This window comes from Nerophis lumbriciformis, linkage group LG11 (genome assembly GCF_033978685.3).
Source record: "Nerophis lumbriciformis linkage group LG11, RoL_Nlum_v2.1, whole genome shotgun sequence".
NCBI lineage: Eukaryota > Metazoa > Chordata > Actinopteri > Syngnathiformes > Syngnathidae > Nerophis > Nerophis lumbriciformis.
Genome location: NC_084558.2, coordinates 37108933 through 37130456, shown reverse-complemented (window position 1 = coordinate 37130456; position 21524 = coordinate 37108933). Strand labels below are relative to the sequence as shown.

The following is a 21524-nucleotide window of genomic DNA, read 5'->3' as shown; positions in this document are numbered from 1 at the left end:
CAATGACTGTGATGCATGTAGAATTATGCATATTACCTTTGCTTGTGTCCCTGGGGCTGTCAAGGCACTCAGCAACATGCCATCTGTGGGACTGCACCAACAAAATAGAAAATGGCATCTGGCAGACGGGACAAAATTCGTCCTTGGTTTCATTGTTAGCATCAATCGATTCCTGATTAAACGCCGGGATGGCGGAATCCCCTTTGTTTACTTCCGCAGTGACGTCACTAGAAGTAGCTTTAGCACTGCTGTTGAACGAAGGCCCTTTTCTTCTCCTGGCCACTGATGGTGTCACGTTCTTCTTCTTCTTCACACGAGGTTTATAATCCCAAATTTCATTTTCAGAGTCGTTTTTTTGGGACATTTGGAGCAGAAATGTAGCGTAGGCTTCCACCTGGGCGTTTCAAAAAACTACACAAACGACTCGCCCATAGCCCTCGTAATCACAACAAAACTTATTATCATTTCGCTCAAAACGATTATGCTAAATATTTCGGGATATTAATGTCGTCACATTTGATGTATGAATACAAGTTTCTTAAAACTATGTATCATAGTTAAAAAAAATAATCCCTACTTGATATGTTTGCGCGAAGCCCTTACCGCCACACCGCCTGAATGAATTAAGTAAATGTGACATTTTAAAACTTACAGCACTTTCCAGTAACTTTCCGAACTAAGTTGCCGTATCATTCGACACCTAAAAAATAAATACGGACATAATTGCTCTTTATTACGAAAATAAAAATAAATTTACACTAGCAACTATGATATATATTTTTTAACGTCATTCCACTTTCACAAAAATGTGTCGAAACTAGCGTTTCAAATCTTAACCATTAGTATTGACTTGAATAAATGCAGTATTTGAAACACGGCGGCACTTTCCAACGTTTGTGAAAACTAATGCACTGAATTATTCGACAACCAAACATGAAATAAAAACGTAGTTGCGCTTTAATTTGACTAAATATGTCAAATATAACAATTATGATATTTTGAATTGTTATTTCCCGTTTTTATAATTTGTCGAAACCAATTGTGAAAAACTAAAAGATTAGTTTACCAGGCAAGGCTGCCCAGTGCCTAACACTGTTCAAAACATGGCTTCTGAGTGTAGCCTCTCCAACTTGTTTCCTATTCAAAGTCAGCTCGACGATGCTTTAGAGGACGTCACGACACAAGAGGAGAAGGAGAAGCTGGTCTACGAGTATTTGAGCAAAATAGACGAGAGGGATGACCTTATGATATGCGACTTTGAGACAGGTTAGCCGCTAGTTTCTGTTATAGCGTTCAGCTAGCTGGCTAAAACCTACGTGCCTAAACACGACCAGGCATGTTTTGTGTATGGACTTTAACAAACGTTTGTCTCGTTTTGGGCTATATATGTATATTATATATGTGTGAGGGATTTTAACCCATGTTTGTCAATATGGGGTAGGTCTGCTGTGGTGTCTACACTCCAACACTACTGGAGACATGCATTTGTATATTGGCTTGTTATTTTCTGCTTTGTTTTGCTGCAAAGTGTCAGCATCAACTGTATCTCAGCATTTTGTCGCCTAATAAAAGGTGGTCTGTCATATCTATGGGCTAAAACTGTGAGGCAGTACTCATAGACAACAGTAGATGGTGATATACAGCTGGTATAAGGATTCCGAGATCTACCACCAGCCTCTGATGATGGTGTGAATCAGTGTTTTTCAACCTTTTTTGAGGCAAGGCACGTTTTTTTTAATCAAAAAATCCGCAGAAAACTTTAAAAAATGATCGTCGTGCCTTATTTTGAGTTTGTTGGTGTTTTCTTGTGTGTAGTGCTTTAGTTCTTGTCTTGCGCAGTTATTTTGGTGGCCCTTCCTGTTTTGTTGGTGTTTTCCTGTAGCAGTTTCATGTCTTCCTTTGAGCGCCATTCCCCACACCTGCTTTGTGTTAGCAAGCAAACCTATTTAAGTTGTCGCTATTCTTCTTTGTGTGGACATTGTTGATTGTCATGTCATGTACGGATGTACTTTGTGGACGCCGTAAGTTTTTGCTGTCGTCCAGCATTCTGTTTCTGTTTACTTTATAGCCAGTTCAGTTTTACTTTCCTTTCCCTTTCCCTTTTGTTCATTTTTGATTTAAGCATTATATACCTTTTTACCTGCATTCTGCCTCCCGCTGTGGTCTGCATATTGGGATCACAACAAACTCTCACCCGACACATTCTGACTTTTACAAAGCAATTAACTACCTGCTGCCACCTACTGACATGGAGTATTACGTGTTTACCCTGCCAAGTTCTACACAGCACAGACACTAAGCAACGGCACATTATTTGCAGATTCTAATTATTGATTTGCAAAAAATATTTTTTGGACCAATTAGGTGAAGTTGCATAATTTCCCAGGGCACACCAGACAATATCTCACGGCACACTAGTGAAAACTGGTTGAAAAACACTGGTGTGAATGATACAGTTTAAACTTGCTAAACATTTGTTTTCTCTCTTGTAGGTCTGGAATGGCTAAACACTGAGGGCCCACTGTCTTTCAAAAATAAGCTGGCAGGAAAGGTGGTGCTTTTGGACTTTTTCACCTACTGCTGCATCAACTGCATGCACATCTTGCCGGACCTTCACCAGCTTGAGCAGAAGCATTCGGTCAAAGGTATTTGTACCCTTGGAAAGTAACAAATCAATATGATTCACCTTAAGTGACGTTGGACCTTATCTGGACTAACTATAAATATATCCGAGCTTGAAATGCGTGCCAAACTGGATGCCGCGTACTGCACGTACACAAAACACACAATCACACTGCAGTACCACTACCACCGCACATTATCATCGTGGCCTTATCTTTGGCACGGCTATGGGTACATTCTGTCTGATTCTCTCAGCCGTGAGGTGTGGGCAGTTCAGTGCCTCCCACAGTTCACTCCTCATCGTTCCAATATATGTTTTTTGGCAAAGTTTAAAGAGAAGTGATGTCTCCTGCGGATTGGTTCAAGTCTCAAGCCTGTTTGTGTCCATGTTGAGTCGATTTAACCCTTGACCAAATTTGGTAAACCTCAGAACTAATTTCTTTCTTTTATTTATTTTTTTTAACATTTGTTTATTGAATTTTTGACACATACAGTCCAAAAATACAATTAAACACATGTCAAATGTTTCCCCCCCAAAGAAGTTACCCACAAAATTATTTAGAGAATACAATTTAAATAAATAAATAAATAAAAATTATAAACTAGAAAAAGAAAAAAGTCAAATGAGTACAGGCAAATATTGACATGAAGCCACAGACAACTGCACCCCAAGAGTGTCCCCAACATGGTGTAGCAATACACAAAAGCAGACAAAAGGCTCATCAATTATCTACTTTTTAATTACTTTTCAACAAAGTTTAACTGTTCAGGACTGATTTCTACCTTTAAACCCCTTCATAACAATATTCAGAATGTATTTAGTGGTTGCAGTTTACATTATAACAAAACAACCTGATAGCTAGGTTGAGTCTGACATTAGTTCTGAGATTTTGTAAAGATTTATATTCAGTCGATCTTTGCTATACACGTTGGTATTGATTCAAGACCCCCCCCCCCCCAGGGAAGGACAAAAAAACACAAATTATAAATACACTCCTAAAATTATTTTGTATACTCTAAAACTTATTTGCCTGTCTAATATACAAAACCCAAAACCAGTGAAGTTGGCACGTTGTGTAATTCGTAAATAAAAACAGAATACAATCATTTGCAAATCCTTTTCAACTTATATTCAATTGAATAGACTGCAAAGACAATATATTTAACTGAGAAACTTTTTTTTTTTTTTTTTTTTTTGCAAATAATCATTAACTTAGAATTTAATGGCAGCAACACATTGCAAAAAAGTTGGCACAGGGGCATTTTTACCACTGTGTTACATGGCCTTTCCTTTTAACAACTCTCAGTAAACGTTTGGAAACTGAGGAGACCACTTTTTTAAACTTCTCAGGTGGAATTATTTCCCATTCTTGCTTGATGTACAGCTTAAGTTGTTCCACAGTCCGGGGTCTCCCTTGTGGTATTTTAGGCTTCATAATGCGCTACACATTTTCAATGGGAGACAGGTCTGGACTACAGGCAGGCCAGTCTAGTACTCGCTAGGGCTGGCCGATATGGACGAAAAAGTATATCTCGATATATTATTCTGTGAAAGTATACATATAAAGATATTCATTTTTGAGCGATATTCAAAAATATTTAAGTGAATGACAACTGTACTGTAAACAGTCAGTGGCACTTTTATTAAACCAGCTAGTCAAGATGGGTATTAACAGCACAGAAAAGAAACTGTTTAAGTAGTACAGAATTACATAACATAAATAAAATAGAAAAATATTCTTTCTACTTAAAATAAATAACATAGCTGTGCCATTAGTAAAAAAATTTATGAAAATCAGATAAAAAACAACATTTGCAGGCAGTCACTTTGTGATTTCCCTTCCTGGTTCGATGACCCACCCTATCTTGCCTCTGATTGGTCTGTCCCTAACCAATCGTAACCAACCAATCATAGATGGTCTTCTACTTGCAAGCATGTCTTGGAAGGAGAAAGGGGAGGGGTTTATTAGCCCATGGAGGGGAAGTGGGGGAGAACAAGAAACATAACAAATAAGAGGCGTTTGGTAATTTTAACGTGAAATAAATTACGGTATATCGATATTACAATATTTTCTTAATTTATTTTTTTATTTTTTTATATCGATATAATTTACAAACTCCATATATCACCCAGCCCTAGTACCGGCACTCTTTTACTATGAAACCACGCTGTTGTAACACATGGCTTGGCATTGTCTTGCTGAAATAAGCAGGGGCGTCCATGATAACGTTGCTTAGATGGCAACATGTGTTGCTCCAAAACCTGTATGTACCTTTCAGAATTACTGGAGCCTTCACAAATGTGTAAGTTACCCATGCCTTGGGCACTAATACACCCCTATACCATCACACATGCTGGCTTTTGAACTTTGCGCCTATAACAATCAGGATGGTTCTTTTCCTCTTTGTTCCGGAGGACACGACATCCACAGTTTCCAAAAACATTTTGAAATGTGGACTCGTCAGACAACAGAACACTTTTCCACTTTGCATCAGTCCATCTTAGATGAGCTCGGGCCCAGTAAAGCCAGCAGCGTTTCTGGGTGTAGTTGATAAATGGCTTTGGCTTTGCGTAGTAGAGTTTTAACTTGCACTTACAGATGTAGCGACCAACTGTAGTTACTGACAGTGTTTTTTTTAAAGTATTTCTGAGCCCATGTGGTGATATCCTTTACGCACTGATGTCGCTTTTTGATGCATTACCGCCTGAGGGATCTAAGGTCCCTAATATCATCGCTTACGTGCAGTGATTTCTCCAGATTCTCTGAACCTTTTGATGATATTACGGACTGTAGATGGTGAAATCCCTAAATTCCTTGCAATAGCTCGTTAAGAAATGTTGTTCTTAAACTGTTCGACAATTTGCTCACGCAATTATTCACAAAGTGGTTACCCTTGCCCCATCCTTTATTGTGAATAAATGAGCATTTCATGGAAGCTGCTTTTAAACCCAATCATAGCACCCACCTGTTCCCAATTAGCCTGTTCACCTGTGGGATGTTCCAAATAAGTGTTTGATGAGCATTCCTCAACTTTCTCAGTCTTTTTTGCCACTTGTGCCACCTTTTTTGAATAATGTTGCAGGCATCAAATTCGAAATGAGCTAATATTTGAAAAAAAAAACCCTAAGTTTTCCAGTTCGAACGTTAAGTATGTTGTCTTTGCAGTCTATTCAATTAAATATAGGTTTAAAAGGATTTGCAAATCATGTTATTCTGTTTTTAATTACGATTTACACAGGGGGCCAACTTCACTGGTTTTGGGGTTTGTAGATGCACATTTATGTGAGAGACCTAATGTTTTTAAGGGGCATCAAATGTTAAGGCGGTATAAGCGGAAACGTTTGTGCGCTTTCCAGTAATAGTTAACAGCAAGCTAATGCTGTTTATTGGCTTGCGTGCTTACATAATCCTAAACGGCTCCATTCTCATGAAGGGTTATCAAGTTCATAAGCTTGCTTAATGATGTCACCACCTCTATTACAGACACACATCGTGACATTCATGCTTGAAGTGTAGCGGGTGACCTTAATTGACTTAAAGGATTTGATTGACACCGTCAGAGAGGAATTAATCTAAGTCGTGAGAGAAGAGAGAGGTTTTTTTTAAGATAGTGGAAGTCACAACACATTGTATTTTCATCAGTGTTAAGCAACTGGGTTGTCTAATCCTGACCTCAAAAAGTGTGTATTTTGTAGAAGTTCACATTTTGTAACCAAGATTAGAGATGCTGTCTTTTTCACAACACTTTCTGGAATCTCACATTATGGTTTTTAAAGTTAAAGTTAAAGTTAAAGTACCAATGATTGTCACACACACACTAGGTGTGGCGAAATTTGTCCTCTGCATTTGACCCATCCCCTTGTTCACCCCCTGGGAGGTGAGGGGAGCAGTGGGCAGCAGCAGTGCCGCGCCCGGGAATCATTTTTGGTGATTTAACCCCGAATTCCAACCCTTGATGCTGAGTGCCAAGCAGGGAGGTAATGGGTCCCATTTTTTTATAGTCTTTGGTATGACTCGGCCGGGGTTTGAACTCACAACCTACCGATCTCAGGGCGGACACTCTAACCACTAGGCCACTGAGTGGTTTTGCTGTCTTTACGAACCTGAAAAAGTAAACTAGACTTCCACTATATATGTATGTGTTTGGATTAGATATACAACATAACATCCATACATTTGTAAAGTTAGTCTGATTGGGTTTTTTTTCCTTTTAAATTCTCATTCAGATGGACTTGTTATTGTGGGCGTACATTCAGCCAAATTCCCAAATGAAAAGGTAAGTGAACACTTCATAGACATATTATTTATTAGAGTAATATTGATATTGACTGCACAGTAGTTCAATTTACGAGCTAAATTGTTTCTGTGAAACACTAAATCATCAAAAATCAACGTCTCTCATTGAAATTAATTCAAATCAATTTATTGGATTAATGATTGCCCCAAACGGCACAATTTTAACATTTAACATGCCTTTTAAAAAGAAAAAAATTTAGATGATAAATATCGTATGGAAAAAAAAGACATTAGAATCTACTACTAATAATTACAGTATTGGTAGTTTTATGAAGTAATGTAATCATAATGTAAAGAATGGAGAGCGGACTTATACCGTATCTTCTTTAAGCTGTTTCTCCATTAAACACACAATCAGCAGCTTTTCCAATTCTTCATGGCTAAATGTCCACCTGTTAGATATTATTAAACGTCCTCGGTTGACATTTGACTCATTCTGCTTAGGTATGTTGCAGACTAGCAGTGATACGCTGGAATTGCTTCACCAAGTTGGCAACAAGCTCAGCCATTTTGTGATTATTTATTTTTTTAATTCAATGAATATCATCCACTTCTTCTTCTCAGCATTGTCTGTCACACTCACTTTCTTCCTTCCCATGTTTGGAAAACAAAGTTATGTTGATCTCTACCCTAGCTATAAGCTAATGCTAGCGAGTAAACCAGATATTTCGGGCGGATCTTACGGTGTTCACTGTGGTATTTGCTACGCCAACTAATGGCAGAGAAGCTTGTAACTAAATTTTTTTGTTGCAACTTAAAGCATAACAATCAGCAGAGAGACAAATCTTATCTCTCGGGCATTCCTAAGGTGAAACACCGCTGTAATTTCTTAAAGTAATACAACTATAATAAATATCATTACAGTATTGTATTGAAATTTTAATTATTTTGAGGTCCCCCAACATTTTTTGTACAATGGATTAATTATTCATACGGAATATACAATTCATCGATAAAATAATTCTGTACAGACATGACACAGAGGGAAGTAGTTATTCAAAGACCTACTCAGTGGCCTAGTGGTTAGAGTGTCCGCCCTGAGATCGGTAGGTTGTGAGTTCAAATCCCGGCCGGGTCATACCAAAGACTATAAAAATGGGACCCATTGCCTCCCTGCTTGGCACTCAGCATCAAGGGTTGGAATTGGGGGTTAAATCACCAAAAATTATTCCCGGGCGTGGCCACCGCTGCTGCTCACTGCTCCCCTCACCTCCCAGGGGGTGATCAAGGGTGATGGGTCAAATGCAGAGAATAATTTCACCACACCTAGTGTGTGTGTGACAATCATTGGTACTTTAACTTTTTAACTTTTAAATTAAAATAATCTCCTTGTATATGTAAATACAATACATGACTAAATATTGGCTAAGATGTTCTTGAACACTGAAGATGGGTCATGGCTTAGGTCTTTGTGTGCTCCTCTAAGGTTCTGGACAACGTCCGCAGTGCCGTCCTCCGTTACGACATCTGTCACCCAGTAGTAAACGACGGCGAAGCGAGTCTCTGGCACCAGCTGGAGGTCTCCTGCTGGCCCACTCTGGTGCTGGTGGGCCCGCGTGGCAACCTGCTCTTCTCCCTGGTGGGCGAAGGCCACCGTGAGCGCCTGACTCTTTTTACGGACGTAAGTCTCCGTTACTACCGGGAGAAGAAGCTGCTGGAGGTGCACTCGGTCGGTGTCAAGCTATACCGGGACTCGCTACCTCCCACCATCCTGTCCTTCCCTGGGAAGATCTGCGTGGACCACAGCAGCAACAGGCTGGCTATCGCTGACACCGGACATCACCGAATTGTGTTGGTGTCCTCTACTGGTCAGCTCTTGCACGTCATCGGAGGTAAGATATGCCAGTCAATATTTCTCCATCATCCAACACCCTCGGTTCTGAGGAGCCCTTCAATCTGCGCACTTTGACCGTGTCAGTAAAAAAACAGGACGCTGTAGATATTTTTAGCTCATTCCCATGCTTAAAAAGCCTCAGAGGAGCCACATGTTCGTCTGTGCCGTTCCCAGACCAAAGCAGACGTTGGCAGAGTTCGAGCCGTGCACACGCTGGGAACTGGTACTGACCTTCATTGCGGGGACAAAAATGCCCAGTGGGATTTTTTATTCCTGTCAGCTGAGCTCATTCAGCGGCTTCTGTTTGCTTTTCAAATACATGGAGTTCTACTTCTTGGTGTTTGATGTACGTCAGCCTCACACAAATAGTCATGTTTGCAAATAATGCCATGCAATGGAAAGTACCGTAGCTCTGATTATCCCTAATGTGTATTTACTTGCAATACCATTATGACTTTCTTTTACCTTTGGGATCTATTTAGTCCCGTTGACTCCCAATACAACTGAGAGATGACATGAAGAATGTGAATATATTTTAAGTAATTAATTATTTAATTAAGATTACATTGAAACAAAAAGTAATAACTCTAAAGTTAGATCTGAAGTTGAAGATTTTGTGCTTTTTAAAGGGGAACTGCACTTTTTTTGAAATTTTGCCTATCGTTCAGAATCATTATGAGAGACAAGAACACGTTTTTTTTTTTTAAATGATTAAAAAGCGCTAGCAAAATGTGGCTAAGGGGAGTCACCGTAGCCTTCAAAGCCTTCTAAAACAACTTCAAAACCCTCCAACATTTTATATACACGTTGCAAGTATATATATATATATATATATAATGTGGTGGCAGACATGTTCATAATAATATGTAATATGTTCAATACTTACCTTATTTTTGGTAATTTTATGCATTACCGGAACTTCTTTCCTCAGCGCATTTTTCCCCGTTTCCACAGCACTGCACTTCTGAATTCCGTCAACAAATATATGCTCCTACTTCTGGACACAAACGCAAGTGTGTTGTAATCATGGCAGACTTGGTTACAGACAACAAAAATTAATATTTTGTACAAATGAGGATTCACAAACTTATCTTTTTGAAGCTGAATATACGGAGGATGAACTACTGGTTATAGAAGCAGGACGAACAGAGTGTGAACAGGGTTTCCCCTGGACAGCCACTATATACTTGGCAGTGGGGTCCTGCTCAATATGACATCGTCATGCATATGACATGACAATTTTGATTTGCAAGAATGCATATATTTTCTTTAAAAAGGCTAAACAAATGTTTTATGTATATTTTTCAACACATATTAGTGGGATTAGTTATTAATAATACTATTAATAATATTAATATTAAAAACAATGTTCTTATATCATCAGAATCACAATCAGCTTTAACAGCTTTAATTTGACTTGGTAGACTGTGCTCTCTTTGTTCAATGCAGTTTCAATTGTTGCTTATTGTAAAAGGTAACACAGGCTACACTTTACTCTGCCCTACCTGAATGTTGCAATTTAGTTTGCCAAATATGTCATCAGTACCGTATTTTTCGGAGTATAAGTCGCACCTGCCAAAAATGCATAATAAAAAAGGAAGAAAACATATATAAGTCGCACTGGAGCCCGGCCAAACTATGAAAAAAAACTGCAACTTATAGTCCGAAAAATACGGTACTTTGAAATAAACTAAGAGTTTGTTGATGTTCTTCAAAATGATGTCACTTTAAACTAACCACACCAAATAAAGTATATAGTATATAGTATATATCACTTGAATGTGTTTTCATGTTAAAAAAAAACAACTTATTTTGAAGGTATAGTGGCAGTAATCTTGCCTTTGCTTTGCGCCACGATCGTTTCCATGTAGGGGACACCCTGGTGAAATGTTGGAGCTGAGGGAAGCCGAGAGAGTGAGGTCGGCGTGACTTGGCTGTGTAAATGTGGAACTTGCAGCCAAGCTTTGCCGACATAATTGGAGTGTTTACCGAAAGTCAACTTGAAAAAACTTGCCTGGCCAGCTAAGCAACACTTCTCTTTTGTAAAGTAAATCTGTACAGCATATATGGGCATCTACATCAACAATATGATTTGCCTGAGTAGCTGGACAAGACAATAAAAAATACATAAAAAATTAGAGTTTGCTAAAGAGGACTTTTTGTTGTTAAGAACAAATGAGGGAGGATAAAAGTTCTTTGTGCTTTTTCTTTTGTGTGCAGGGCCTGAAAGTGGAAGGCAGGATGGCTCCTTGTCTGAAGCTTCTTTCAGCTCCCCTCAGGGGGTCGCCATGAAGAACGATGTGGTTTATGTTGCCGACACTGAGAACCACCTAATCCGAAAGGTCTTGGCGCCGAAACCCCTGATATATTCCCTAACCCTTTTTTTAATGTAATCTGGCTCCCTGCTAAAGTTTGTGCCTCCATCAAAGTAGATCGACCTGTTAGAGGGGCGGGTCAGCACACTGGCCGGCCTCGGCGTCCAAGGCATGGACAAAGCAGGCGGGGCTATGGGAGTTCAACAGCCAATCAGCTCTCCTTGGGATGTGATGCTCGGCTCTGCAGGTGAGTCCTCCAACTCGAATTAGACCTCTGTGTACCTATTCCTCCTAATAAACAACACCAACCTTTCTCAGACTCGGAAATATTACAAACAATAACTCTTAACAATAAATTATGCTGACATTTTGGGAAAATGTTCCCCCAAAAATACATAATTTTTAAGAGAGATGTTGTGATAATTTTATCTGTTCGACAGCTTTTCTTTTTTGGGCATTTTTTAAATTTATTTATTTATTTTAAAATTATATATAATGACATTCACATTGAAACATATGTGTTCATAACGGGTGTCAGTAAAACATTTTGTGGCACTACATAACAAAACTGACATTTTCAAAAACTCAACTATCTAATTGGCCTAACCACCCAAATGTCGTGTAAATCATTTTCGGTGAAGAAAACGATAATAATTAGAAGAATTAAAGTGGCGTTTAAAGGGTTAGGATCCTGAAAATTATAGGTAGTCCTGAGCAGGTAAAACATTAGGAGATTTATGAAAAAAATAAGAAAATACATTGTTTAATTATTTTTAATAGCAGTTTTTTGTACGTGTGCAAGGAAGAAAATCAGCTTGTTTCATTTGGCGCAATTGTTAGCGACAATGTCATTGATGGTGGATAAGCCATACACAATGACAAACTTCTGATCGTTTGTGTGTGTGTGTGTGTGTGTGTGTGTGTGTGTGTGTGTGTGTGTGTGTGTGTGTGTGTGTGTGTGTGTGTGTGTGTGTGTGTGTGTGTGTGTGTGTGTGTGTGTGTGTGTAGGTGGTGTAGAGGACAACGTGCTGTGGGTGGCGATGGCAGGAACCCACCAGATTTGGGCTTTGTTCCTAGTAGATGGCAAACTGCCCAAAGGAAGGTGAGCGAGGCTGGACGCCATGATTGTAAAACTTTTTGAAGTCTTGCTCTCAAGTTCCTTCACACCAAACTCATCCAAACTGTTTTGTTTTTTTTGTCAGCGAGTCAAAGGCCGGTACATGCGTGCGGTGGGCTGGCAGCGGCAGCGAGGAGAACCGCAACAACGCCTACCCGCACAAGGCCGGATTCGCCCAGCCCTCAGGCCTGGCCGTGGCCCCTGAGGAACCCTGGAGCTGCCTCTTTGTGGCCGACAGTGAAAGCAGCACCGTGCGCACAGTGGCGCTGAAGGACGGCGCGGTCAAGCTGCTGGTCGGCGGTGAGAGAGACCCCCTGGTGGGTGATGTTTTTATTATTTTGATGACCTTATTTATGTGTATGACAGGGGCAAGCGATGAATCTACTGTATTCTTATGGATATGGAGAATAATGTCGCTGCTTTTAAAGTTAAAGTTAAAGTACCAATGATTGTCACACACACACACACTAAGTGTGGTGACATTTGTCCTCTGTATTTGACCCATCCCCTTGTTCACCCCCTGGGAGGTGAGGGGAGCAGTGAGCAGCAGCGGTGGCCACGCCCTGTAATAATTTTTGGTGATTTAACCCCAAATTCCAACCCTTTTTTGTTCAATATTTTCTATTAATCCAGTTACGGAAACATGCTAAAAAATTAAGAAACATTTTTTGGTTTATAAAAAAAAAATTCAGAGTCACCATCTCCAAATATAGAAGCTGTTAGTTTGATAATTTTTTCTTCAGAAAATAGGCTAACCGAGCATGATGTTACTTTTAGGATTGGATATACTTTTATTCATCCCATAATGGGGAAATTACGTTGTTACAGTGTAGGTTTTTACATACAGGAGCAGAAGTAAAACTTAAATGAAAAACAAAATAGTAACAAATAATACCGTATTTTTCGGGCTATAAGTCGCAGTTTTTTTCATAGTTTGGCCGGGGGTGCGACTTATACTCAGGAGCGACTTATGTGTGAAATAATTAACACATTACCGTAAAATATCAAATAATATTATTATTCACGTAAGAGACGAGACGTATAAGATTTCATGGGATTTAGCAATTAGGAGTGACAGATTGTTTGGTAAACGTATAGCATGTTCTATATGTTATAGTTATTTGAATGACTCTTACCATAATATGTTACGTTAACATACCAGGCACGTTCTCAGTTGGTTATTTATGCCTCATATAACATACACTTATTCAGCCTGTTGTTCACTATTCTTTATTTATTTTAAATTGCCTTTCAAATGTCTATTCTTGGTGTTGGGTTTTATCAAATACATTTCCCCAAAAAATACGACTTATACTCCAGTGCGACTTATATATGTTTTTTTCCTTGTTTATTATGCATTTTCGGCCTGTGCGACTTATACTCCGGAGCGTCCGAAAAATACGGTACATATTGCGCACTATGTGTAGATAAAAGATAAAATAAAACACTAACATCTGTATTGCACACTAAGAAAAAAGATCACAGTAATTACATAACTGTGTTATAAAGTCTTCTTTGAGCATAATATTAGCATTGTAGCTAACATAGCTATGCTCGTGTTGCTAACGTTTTTGTCCTCCTGTCCCACTCCTTAATGTTATGTTGTCGTACAGTATGTAATATGGCATGTATTACTTTGGACAAGGGCAGAGTTTTACTGTAACTGTGAAAAATGGATAAGGTGCTCAATAGGGCTAACTGTAGACAACAGCAGTTCATTAGCATTACAGCTACAGACACACAAAACGGCAAGTTCCTAATAGGGCTAACTAAACTCACTTTTAAACTATTTACCAGCATCATGGTTAGATTTTGGAAAACAGTTCCAATGCACTTCAGTGAAACTTAGAATGATTAAAATGGGTAAAAATACTATTAAAACAGGCCTTTACAAATACTCAAGAGTTGTATAATACCATTTCTTGGAGAATGTCTTTATGTAAATGACGGACGCAATATTTGTGGGGGGCTTTTTATTCAGTCCTAAGACGATAAAACACTTACTGAATCAAATCGCATGATACGTCGAGCAAACTGTGGTGCTTTTGTGGAAGAGTATATGCCTGCGTTTTATACTTTTGTTAATTGTGACACTTGGTGAATTGGCTTCCTATTCCAGTTCCGTTGCAAATTGCTTGTCTGATAAGCTGTTGGAATCATGTATTATGTTACGTGAAACACTCCTTGCCTCTAAAAGAAGACTTTCAGAATGAATGGATAATAAATAGATTAACAACAATAGAGTGTTTCCTGTGTTCTCCAGCATTACCTATCTATCATAAATACAATGTTTATTGGTTTAAATGTGATGAATTGCCACTTGTCACATTTCTATCGTAGCATGAATCATTTTTTTGTGATTTTTTTAAAAACTTTTTTGGGTCTCCTTTGAATCAGAACCTCTTTGCTTTTGGAGATGTGGACGGGAAGGGGGTGGACGCCAAACTGCAGCATCCGCTCGGCGTGGCCTGGTCTCGGGAACAGAGTTTGCTGTATGTGGCCGACTCCTATAACCACAAGGTGAGGGCATATGGAAGACATGTTTGGGATTTGAGTTCCTCACGATCTACAGGTAAAAGCCAGTAAATTAGAATATTTTGAAAAACTTGATTTATTTCAGTAATTGCATTCAAAAGGTGTAACTTGTACATTATATTTATTCATTGCACACAGACTGATGCATTCAAATGTTTATTTCATTTAATTTAGATGATTTGAAGTGGCAACAAATGAAAATCCAAAATTCCGTGTGTCACAAAATTAGAATATTACTTAAGGCTAATACAAAAAAGGGATTTTTAGAAATGTTGGCCAACTGAAAAGTATGAAAATGAAAAATATGAGCATGTACAATACTCAATACTTGGTTGGAGCTCCTTTTGCCTCAATTACTGCGTTAATGCGGCGTGGCATGGAGTCGATGAGTTTCTGGCACTGCTCAGGTGTTATGAGAGCCCAGGTTGCTCTGATAGTGGCCTTCAACTCTTCTGCGTTTTTGGGTCTGGCATTCTGCATCTTCCTTTTCACAATACCCCACAGATTTTCTATGGGGCTAAGGTCAGGGGAGTTGGCGGGCCAATTTAGAACAGAAATACCATGGTCCGTAAACCAGGCACGGGTAGATTTTGCGCTGTGTGCAGGCGCCAAGTCCTGTTGGAACTTGAAATCTCCATCTCCATAGAGCAGGTCAGCAGCAGGAAGCATGAAGTGCTCTAAAACTTGCTGGTAGACGGCTGCGTTGACCCTGGATCTCAGGAAACAGAGTGGACCGACACCAGCAGATGACATGGCACCCCAAACCATCACTGATGGTGGAAACTTTACACTAGACTTCAGGCAACGTGGATCCTGTGCCTCTCCTGTCTTCCTCCAGACTCTGGGACCTCGATTTCCAAAGGAAATGCAAAATTTGCATGGTTGGGTGATGGTTTGGGGTGCCATGTCATCTGCTGGTGTCGGTCCACTCTGTTTCCTGAGATCCAGGGTCAACGCAGCCGTCTACCAGCAAGTTTTAGAGCACTTCATGCTTCCTGCTGCTGACCTGCTCTATGGAGATGGAGATTTCAAGTTCCAACAGGACTTGGCGCCTGCACACAGCGCAAAATCTACCCGTGCCTGGTTTACGGACCATGGTATTTCTGTTCTAAATTGGCCCGCCAACTCCCCTGACCTTAGCCCCATAGAAAATCTGTGGGGTATTGTGAAAAGGAAGATGTAGAATGCCAGACCCAAAAACGCAGAAGAGTTGAAGGCCACTATCAGAGCAACCTGGGCTCTCATAACACCTGAGCAGTGCCAGAAACTCATCGACTCCATGCCACGCCGCATTAACGCAGTAATTGAGGCAAAAGGAGCTCCAACCAAGTATTGAGTATTGTACATGCTCATATTTTTCATTTTCATACTTTTCAGTTGGCCAACATTTCTAAAAATCCCTTTTTTGTATTAGCCTTAAGTAATATTCTAATTTTGTGACACACGGAATTTTGGATTTTCATTTGTTGCCACTTCAAATCATCTAAATTAAATGAAATAAACATTTGAATGCATCAGTCTGTGTGCAATGAATAAATATAATGTACAAGTTACACCTTTTGAATGCAATTACTGAAATAAATCAAGTTTTTCAAAATATTCTAATTTACTGGCTTTTACCTGTAAATGGCTTTGTGCACAGATTAAAGTGGTGGATCCAAAGACAAAGCACTGCAGCACTCTAGCCGGGTCAGGAGAAGCTGGCAACACTCTGGGTCCTGATTTCAGCAAATCCAGTTTCAATGAACCTGGTGGAATCTGCATGGGTGCTGGTGGCAAACTCCTTTACGTGGCCGATACCAACAACCACCTCATCAAAGTGTTGGACCTCCACTCCAAGACCGTCTCACTGGTGATAGCCGCATGTTCATCTATTTGTTGAAACACCACCACAACTGAGCTTTTCACCCCAGCATTCTTCTCCTCAGTTGTGTATTTCTGCAGACTACACAGACGCGCCAATGCCTAGAGCATCCACGAAAGCCCCCACGCTGCCTAAAAGGGCTGCAAGGATAAAGCTGGCACCACTGTCGGTGTGCGCGGGGCAGACCCTCACCGTGTCGCTCAAGCTGTCGCTAACGGAAGGAGCGAAACTCACGGATGAGGCGCCAAGCTGCTGGGTTCTCTCGGCCGAAGAAGGTAAGCTAGTTTTTTTCATCAGGTACACAGTTTTTGCTTAAGAAGACACAATGATGTTGGAAATACACTATATTGCCAAAAGTATTTGGCCACCAATCCAAATGATAAGAATCACTTAGCCCGGCCACAGGTGTATAAAATCAAGCACTTAGGCATGGAGACTGTTTCTACAAACATTTGTGAAAGAATGGGCCGCTCTCAGGAGCTCAGTGATTTCCAGCGTGGAACTGTCATAGGATGCCACCTGTGCAACAAATCCAGTCGTGAAATTTCCATTCAAAAATATTGCACGTTTCCATATTTCATAATTGTTATTTCAAGAGTCAGTATTTCACATGCAAGAATGGAAACATTTGGCAGTATCCCATTTCCGAATTGCACAGAATTTTTTTTTTTGCTTTGGTGTTCATTTTGCTAATTGCAAGCTATTGTGATTTCTAATTGCTGCGTTTCATTAAGACAATTTAAAAAAAATCAGAACCAATACTACTAACATTTATGCTAAAAACAAGCTTTTATTAATTGTGTGAACGCTGTTATTGTTATGTATATATATAAATATATCTATGTGTGTGTGTGTGTGTGTGTATATATATATATATATATATATATATATATATATATATATATATATATACAGTATATACACACACACACATATATATATATATATATATATATATATATATATATATATATGGTTGCAAAATTGGCTAAAAAAGTTAGCACGTATCAAGTACCAAGTTACTGTATGAGACTCTGACATGTTTGTTCAGCTGCAAAATTGGCATTAACATTAGCATGCTAATGTTATTAGATATAACCATATATATATGTATATATATATATATATATATATATATATATATATTTATTTTAATTTTTTAATTTTTTAAATATTGTATACTATATATATTTATTTGATAAACATATGTAGATATTTCAATGTTGTAGTATTTGGAGTTCAATATGATTTCATGAAACCACACTGATTGACTGGAAGATATCACGTTGTTCTACTTCATTATTGTTAGAGATAGGCACTGAAACCCGGTTCCATAATAGCACCATTGCCAACATAAGCAAAAGTACCCAGTCCGAAAAAAGAAGAAGCTATCAGGGCTTCATTTCGGTACTAAATTAATGCCACCTGCAACAAGTGCTTGGCGGTGACATTGTTCAAGTAACATCTTGAAAGTAAGCAGAAGCACACGGAGTTCTACGCTCTTATTGAACTCATTATTGCATTAACAAGCCAACATAACACTGCTAGCATTGCAGTGCTAGACTAGCTTGTAGCCACAACAACAGCCCTTCTCCCACACCAATGACACTTACAGCGAGGTTGCATTCACAAACCCCCAGACTAATGAGCATCAATAATACAAAAGTTGGGTTGTGCATGATCCATATATTCTACAGTACCGGTATATTGGCGCAATACTAATGACACTTTGTTGTGTACTTGGTTATCGTTTTTTATAATTGAAGTATTTAAATTACTAGTCTGTTTAAATTGAATGTCCAAAAGATGATAAATATAATAAGAAAATTAAAATGTTTTCCATTTCATAAGTACCAGTTTCGGCACCATTTAAGCACCGGCAGTGTTTTTCAAGTACCGATTTGGTACTAGTATTGGTTATAATGTAAACGATACCCATGCCTCCTTGTAGTAAGTTGACCAAATATGGCAAATTAATGAACACAGATATCAAAAATAAAATACTTAATTTCTATTTGAAAGTTGCGGCAGTCCCGCTGGTGTCGCTCGACTAGCCGCTCATTCAGTTTGGAACTTTTTCCATCGGCGGTATCAGCCTGCTATTTTCGGAAAGGTTTGCGATAAGAGTGCTGCCGCGTCTCGCTTCAACATAATTAGCTCCCAGGCTTATGTTACGAGAGCCTCTCTGTGCGCCGACTTCGGCTCGGTCTAGACTTAAGCTGATGGGATCGCGCTAGAGCGGGAATTTGAATGCAGGCGCAACGCCAGAGCTGAATTGCAGCCCTCTTGGGACGCCGTGGTAGAAGAAATCAACGTCATTAATCAGCAAAGTGCTCTCTCTCCAGTCTTGGTTCCTCATGATGCAACATGACTTTGGCTGTTGGCTCACAAGTTCTTGTTTGCCAACAGGTGACGAGTGGTTGCTGGACGGTCAAGTGGTCACCGGCGACATCACCGGTCTGTCAGGGCTGCTGCGCATCTCCACCAAACTCCCGGAAGTTCCAAAGAAACTCCACGCAGGCCTCAGGCTGAGCGTTTGGGTATACTTCTGCATAGCAGCGGGTGCAGCCTGCACCATGAAAGCGGCATCTTTCTTTCTGCCTCTTGAGATAAGTGACAAACCTTTTTCGGGGGCGGTCACACTGGTGTTAGCTCATTCTTTCTAACGCAGGGGTCAATGTATGCTAAGCTACCTGAACAAAAAGCCTTAGCTCTGCAGTATAGGTCAAAAAGCTAATAACTGTAATATCTAATAATATATTTTATATATTTTTTTCTACGAATATGCCAAGTGGCAAATGAAACAAACTAATACTTTTGTTGTAAAAAAAAAAAAAAAGTACACAACGGAACATTTGAGGTTAAACATAATTGATCTTAATTGAACACTTTTCCCCACGGAAAATAATGGAAATATATAATATTCTCTTCTAGGGTCTATCTACAGCCATCTCTATGAACTGTACAATTCATTTTTAAGGAGTATTTTCTATCATGGAAGTGTAAAATAAAACGTTAACGACTAAATGAGACTTTTTATCACTCAATCGTTACAAGTGTAAAATGAAGTTTCAAAAATGAGGTCTTGCATGACGGCACTTTGGCTTTAAATGCATAATTGTTTTATTCTTAATTCCAAAGTGTACAACTTAAGGGCTTGTTCGACTTCAAATGTTCCACAGTAGCGCTCGGTTCCGAACCACAAAGAAGTCCACTCGAGCCTGGTGTGGGCTCATGTTGGCTGATGGATGAGGTTAACTTAGTTTTTAATGGCGTAGTCCATTAGTGCACAAGCGGGGCTCTTCTAAAGCTGCTTTTCATATCTAAAAGCTCTCTATGATTACATCACATCTGTAATTTCATTAAGGCAGTTGGGCATTTATTGTTAAGAATCACTTCTTAGCAAAGTCAAAATATGAACATATGTTTAACTTATTTATGCACCTAATGTCTTTAAGACTATCTGAACAATAAGACGGCCGTTGGCTAATAGTATTTAAAGAGTATTTATTCTTTGACCTTGTATCTGAACAAATGCAAAATATGGTTCTAGTTAAAGCAGCAATATTGTCAATATTGACCTCAAAACCAAACCTGAAAAGCATGTTTAACACCTAACAGGCGTAGTAAGCAGAGTGACATCTCTGTTGCCCGTTTGAGTGGTAGCAATAATGGTGGACCAGCCTGGCCACAGTTCATTTAAGCATTAGCGCTTAAACTACTGTTAAATATGGTGTACCGTCCAAATGCCCTCGAGATAACATCAGCGCTTACATTCACAGTTGTGTAATCCAAACTAATGCTCTTGACTTTGCGTCCGAGCTATCAACTGTTTAAACTGGCGTACCAACTAACTGCTCGTTAATTAGCATCAGGTATAATCTTATTGTTAAGTTGTGTACAAACCCAATGGTCTCGAGTTAGTGTCAGCGCGACCATTACTGTTAAGAATTGTGAACTGTTGTGTATGGTGTACAAACCAACTGCTCTCTGATTAGAGCTAGTGCTAATGTTTAACAAAAGGGAATACCGGTATACTAAAAGTTCATTAGTTAGCATCAGCGCTAACAATATTACTTGCAGTGGAGTACAAAAAAAAAGCTGGGAAGTGAGCATTAGCATCAAAGACAGCATTACGGTTCAGAATTGTGTACCAACCAACTGCTGCTCTCTTGTTAGCATCCGGGCTAATGTTATTGTTTAGAATTATCTGCCAACTTTGATTGATCGATTGAGACTTTTATTAGTAGATTGCACAGTAAAGTACATATTCCGTACAATTGACCACTAAATGGTAACACCCGAATAAGTTTTTCAACTTGTTTAAGTCGGGGTCCTGACTCCTGTTTAGTTGGCATTACAGCTAACATTATTGTTCAATGCTGCGTACAAACCGTTTATTAAATCACGTCTGTCTTGTTACATAATCGTTAAAGATGTGACTCTTACAAAAACTCACGATTCAGTTTGATTCAGATTCTAAGGAAGACGGTTTGATTCAGAATCAGTTCTCGATTCAACACACAATTCTCGATTCAAACAGATTGTCGCAGTATATTATTTGGTATGTAAATTACAATTAAAACCTTTTCAAAACAGTACGCAAGTAGCTGGCCTAAAAATGTATTTTAAAAAGTCGATCTTCGAAAATTAGGAATGATTTCAGTATCGTTATAAATAAGAATCATGATTTGGTTGTGAATCAGTTTTTCCGGTTCTTGTCAGACTATCTTCATCACGTCACTCAGAAGTGCCTTGCAAAACAGTTGGCAATAAAAACTGAAAACAACTTTGTTCTTTGTAATGTTTGTTGTTAATAGATTAGTATCAGCAAACCACTTTTTTTATTGTGTATTTTGGTTTTCTTTTCTATTAATAAATGTATGTGGCACTTTGAAATGTAACAAAAAGAGCAAATAAAATATTTGTATCTACTCTT

At 39.0% G+C, this 21524-nt stretch overlaps 2 protein-coding genes across 2 annotated transcripts in view; one reads left to right on the top strand and one right to left on the bottom strand.

Annotated features, from left to right (window-relative positions):
* The window catches only part of dclre1a (DNA cross-link repair 1A (PSO2 homolog, S. cerevisiae)), a 14379-nt gene extending 13192 nt beyond the window's left edge, over positions 1-1187 (bottom strand). The window contains exon 1 of the mRNA XM_061966706.2: positions 37-1187. Coding sequence (XP_061822690.2) covers positions 37-364 — 328 coding nt within the window. The 5' untranslated portion in view covers positions 365-1187. The remainder of the gene's footprint in view (positions 1-36) is intronic.
* On the top strand, positions 1087-21524 carry nhlrc2 (NHL repeat containing 2). The gene is made up of 12 exons (XM_061966707.2): positions 1087-1266; positions 2493-2645; positions 6851-6900; positions 8347-8752; positions 10975-11096; positions 11187-11316; positions 12078-12171; positions 12272-12503; positions 14584-14706; positions 16364-16573; positions 16650-16860; positions 18995-21524. Exons 1-12 carry the CDS (start codon positions 1104-1106, stop codon positions 19249-19251), a joined length of 2151 nt encoding a protein of 716 aa, XP_061822691.2. The 5' UTR covers positions 1087-1103; the 3' UTR covers positions 19252-21524.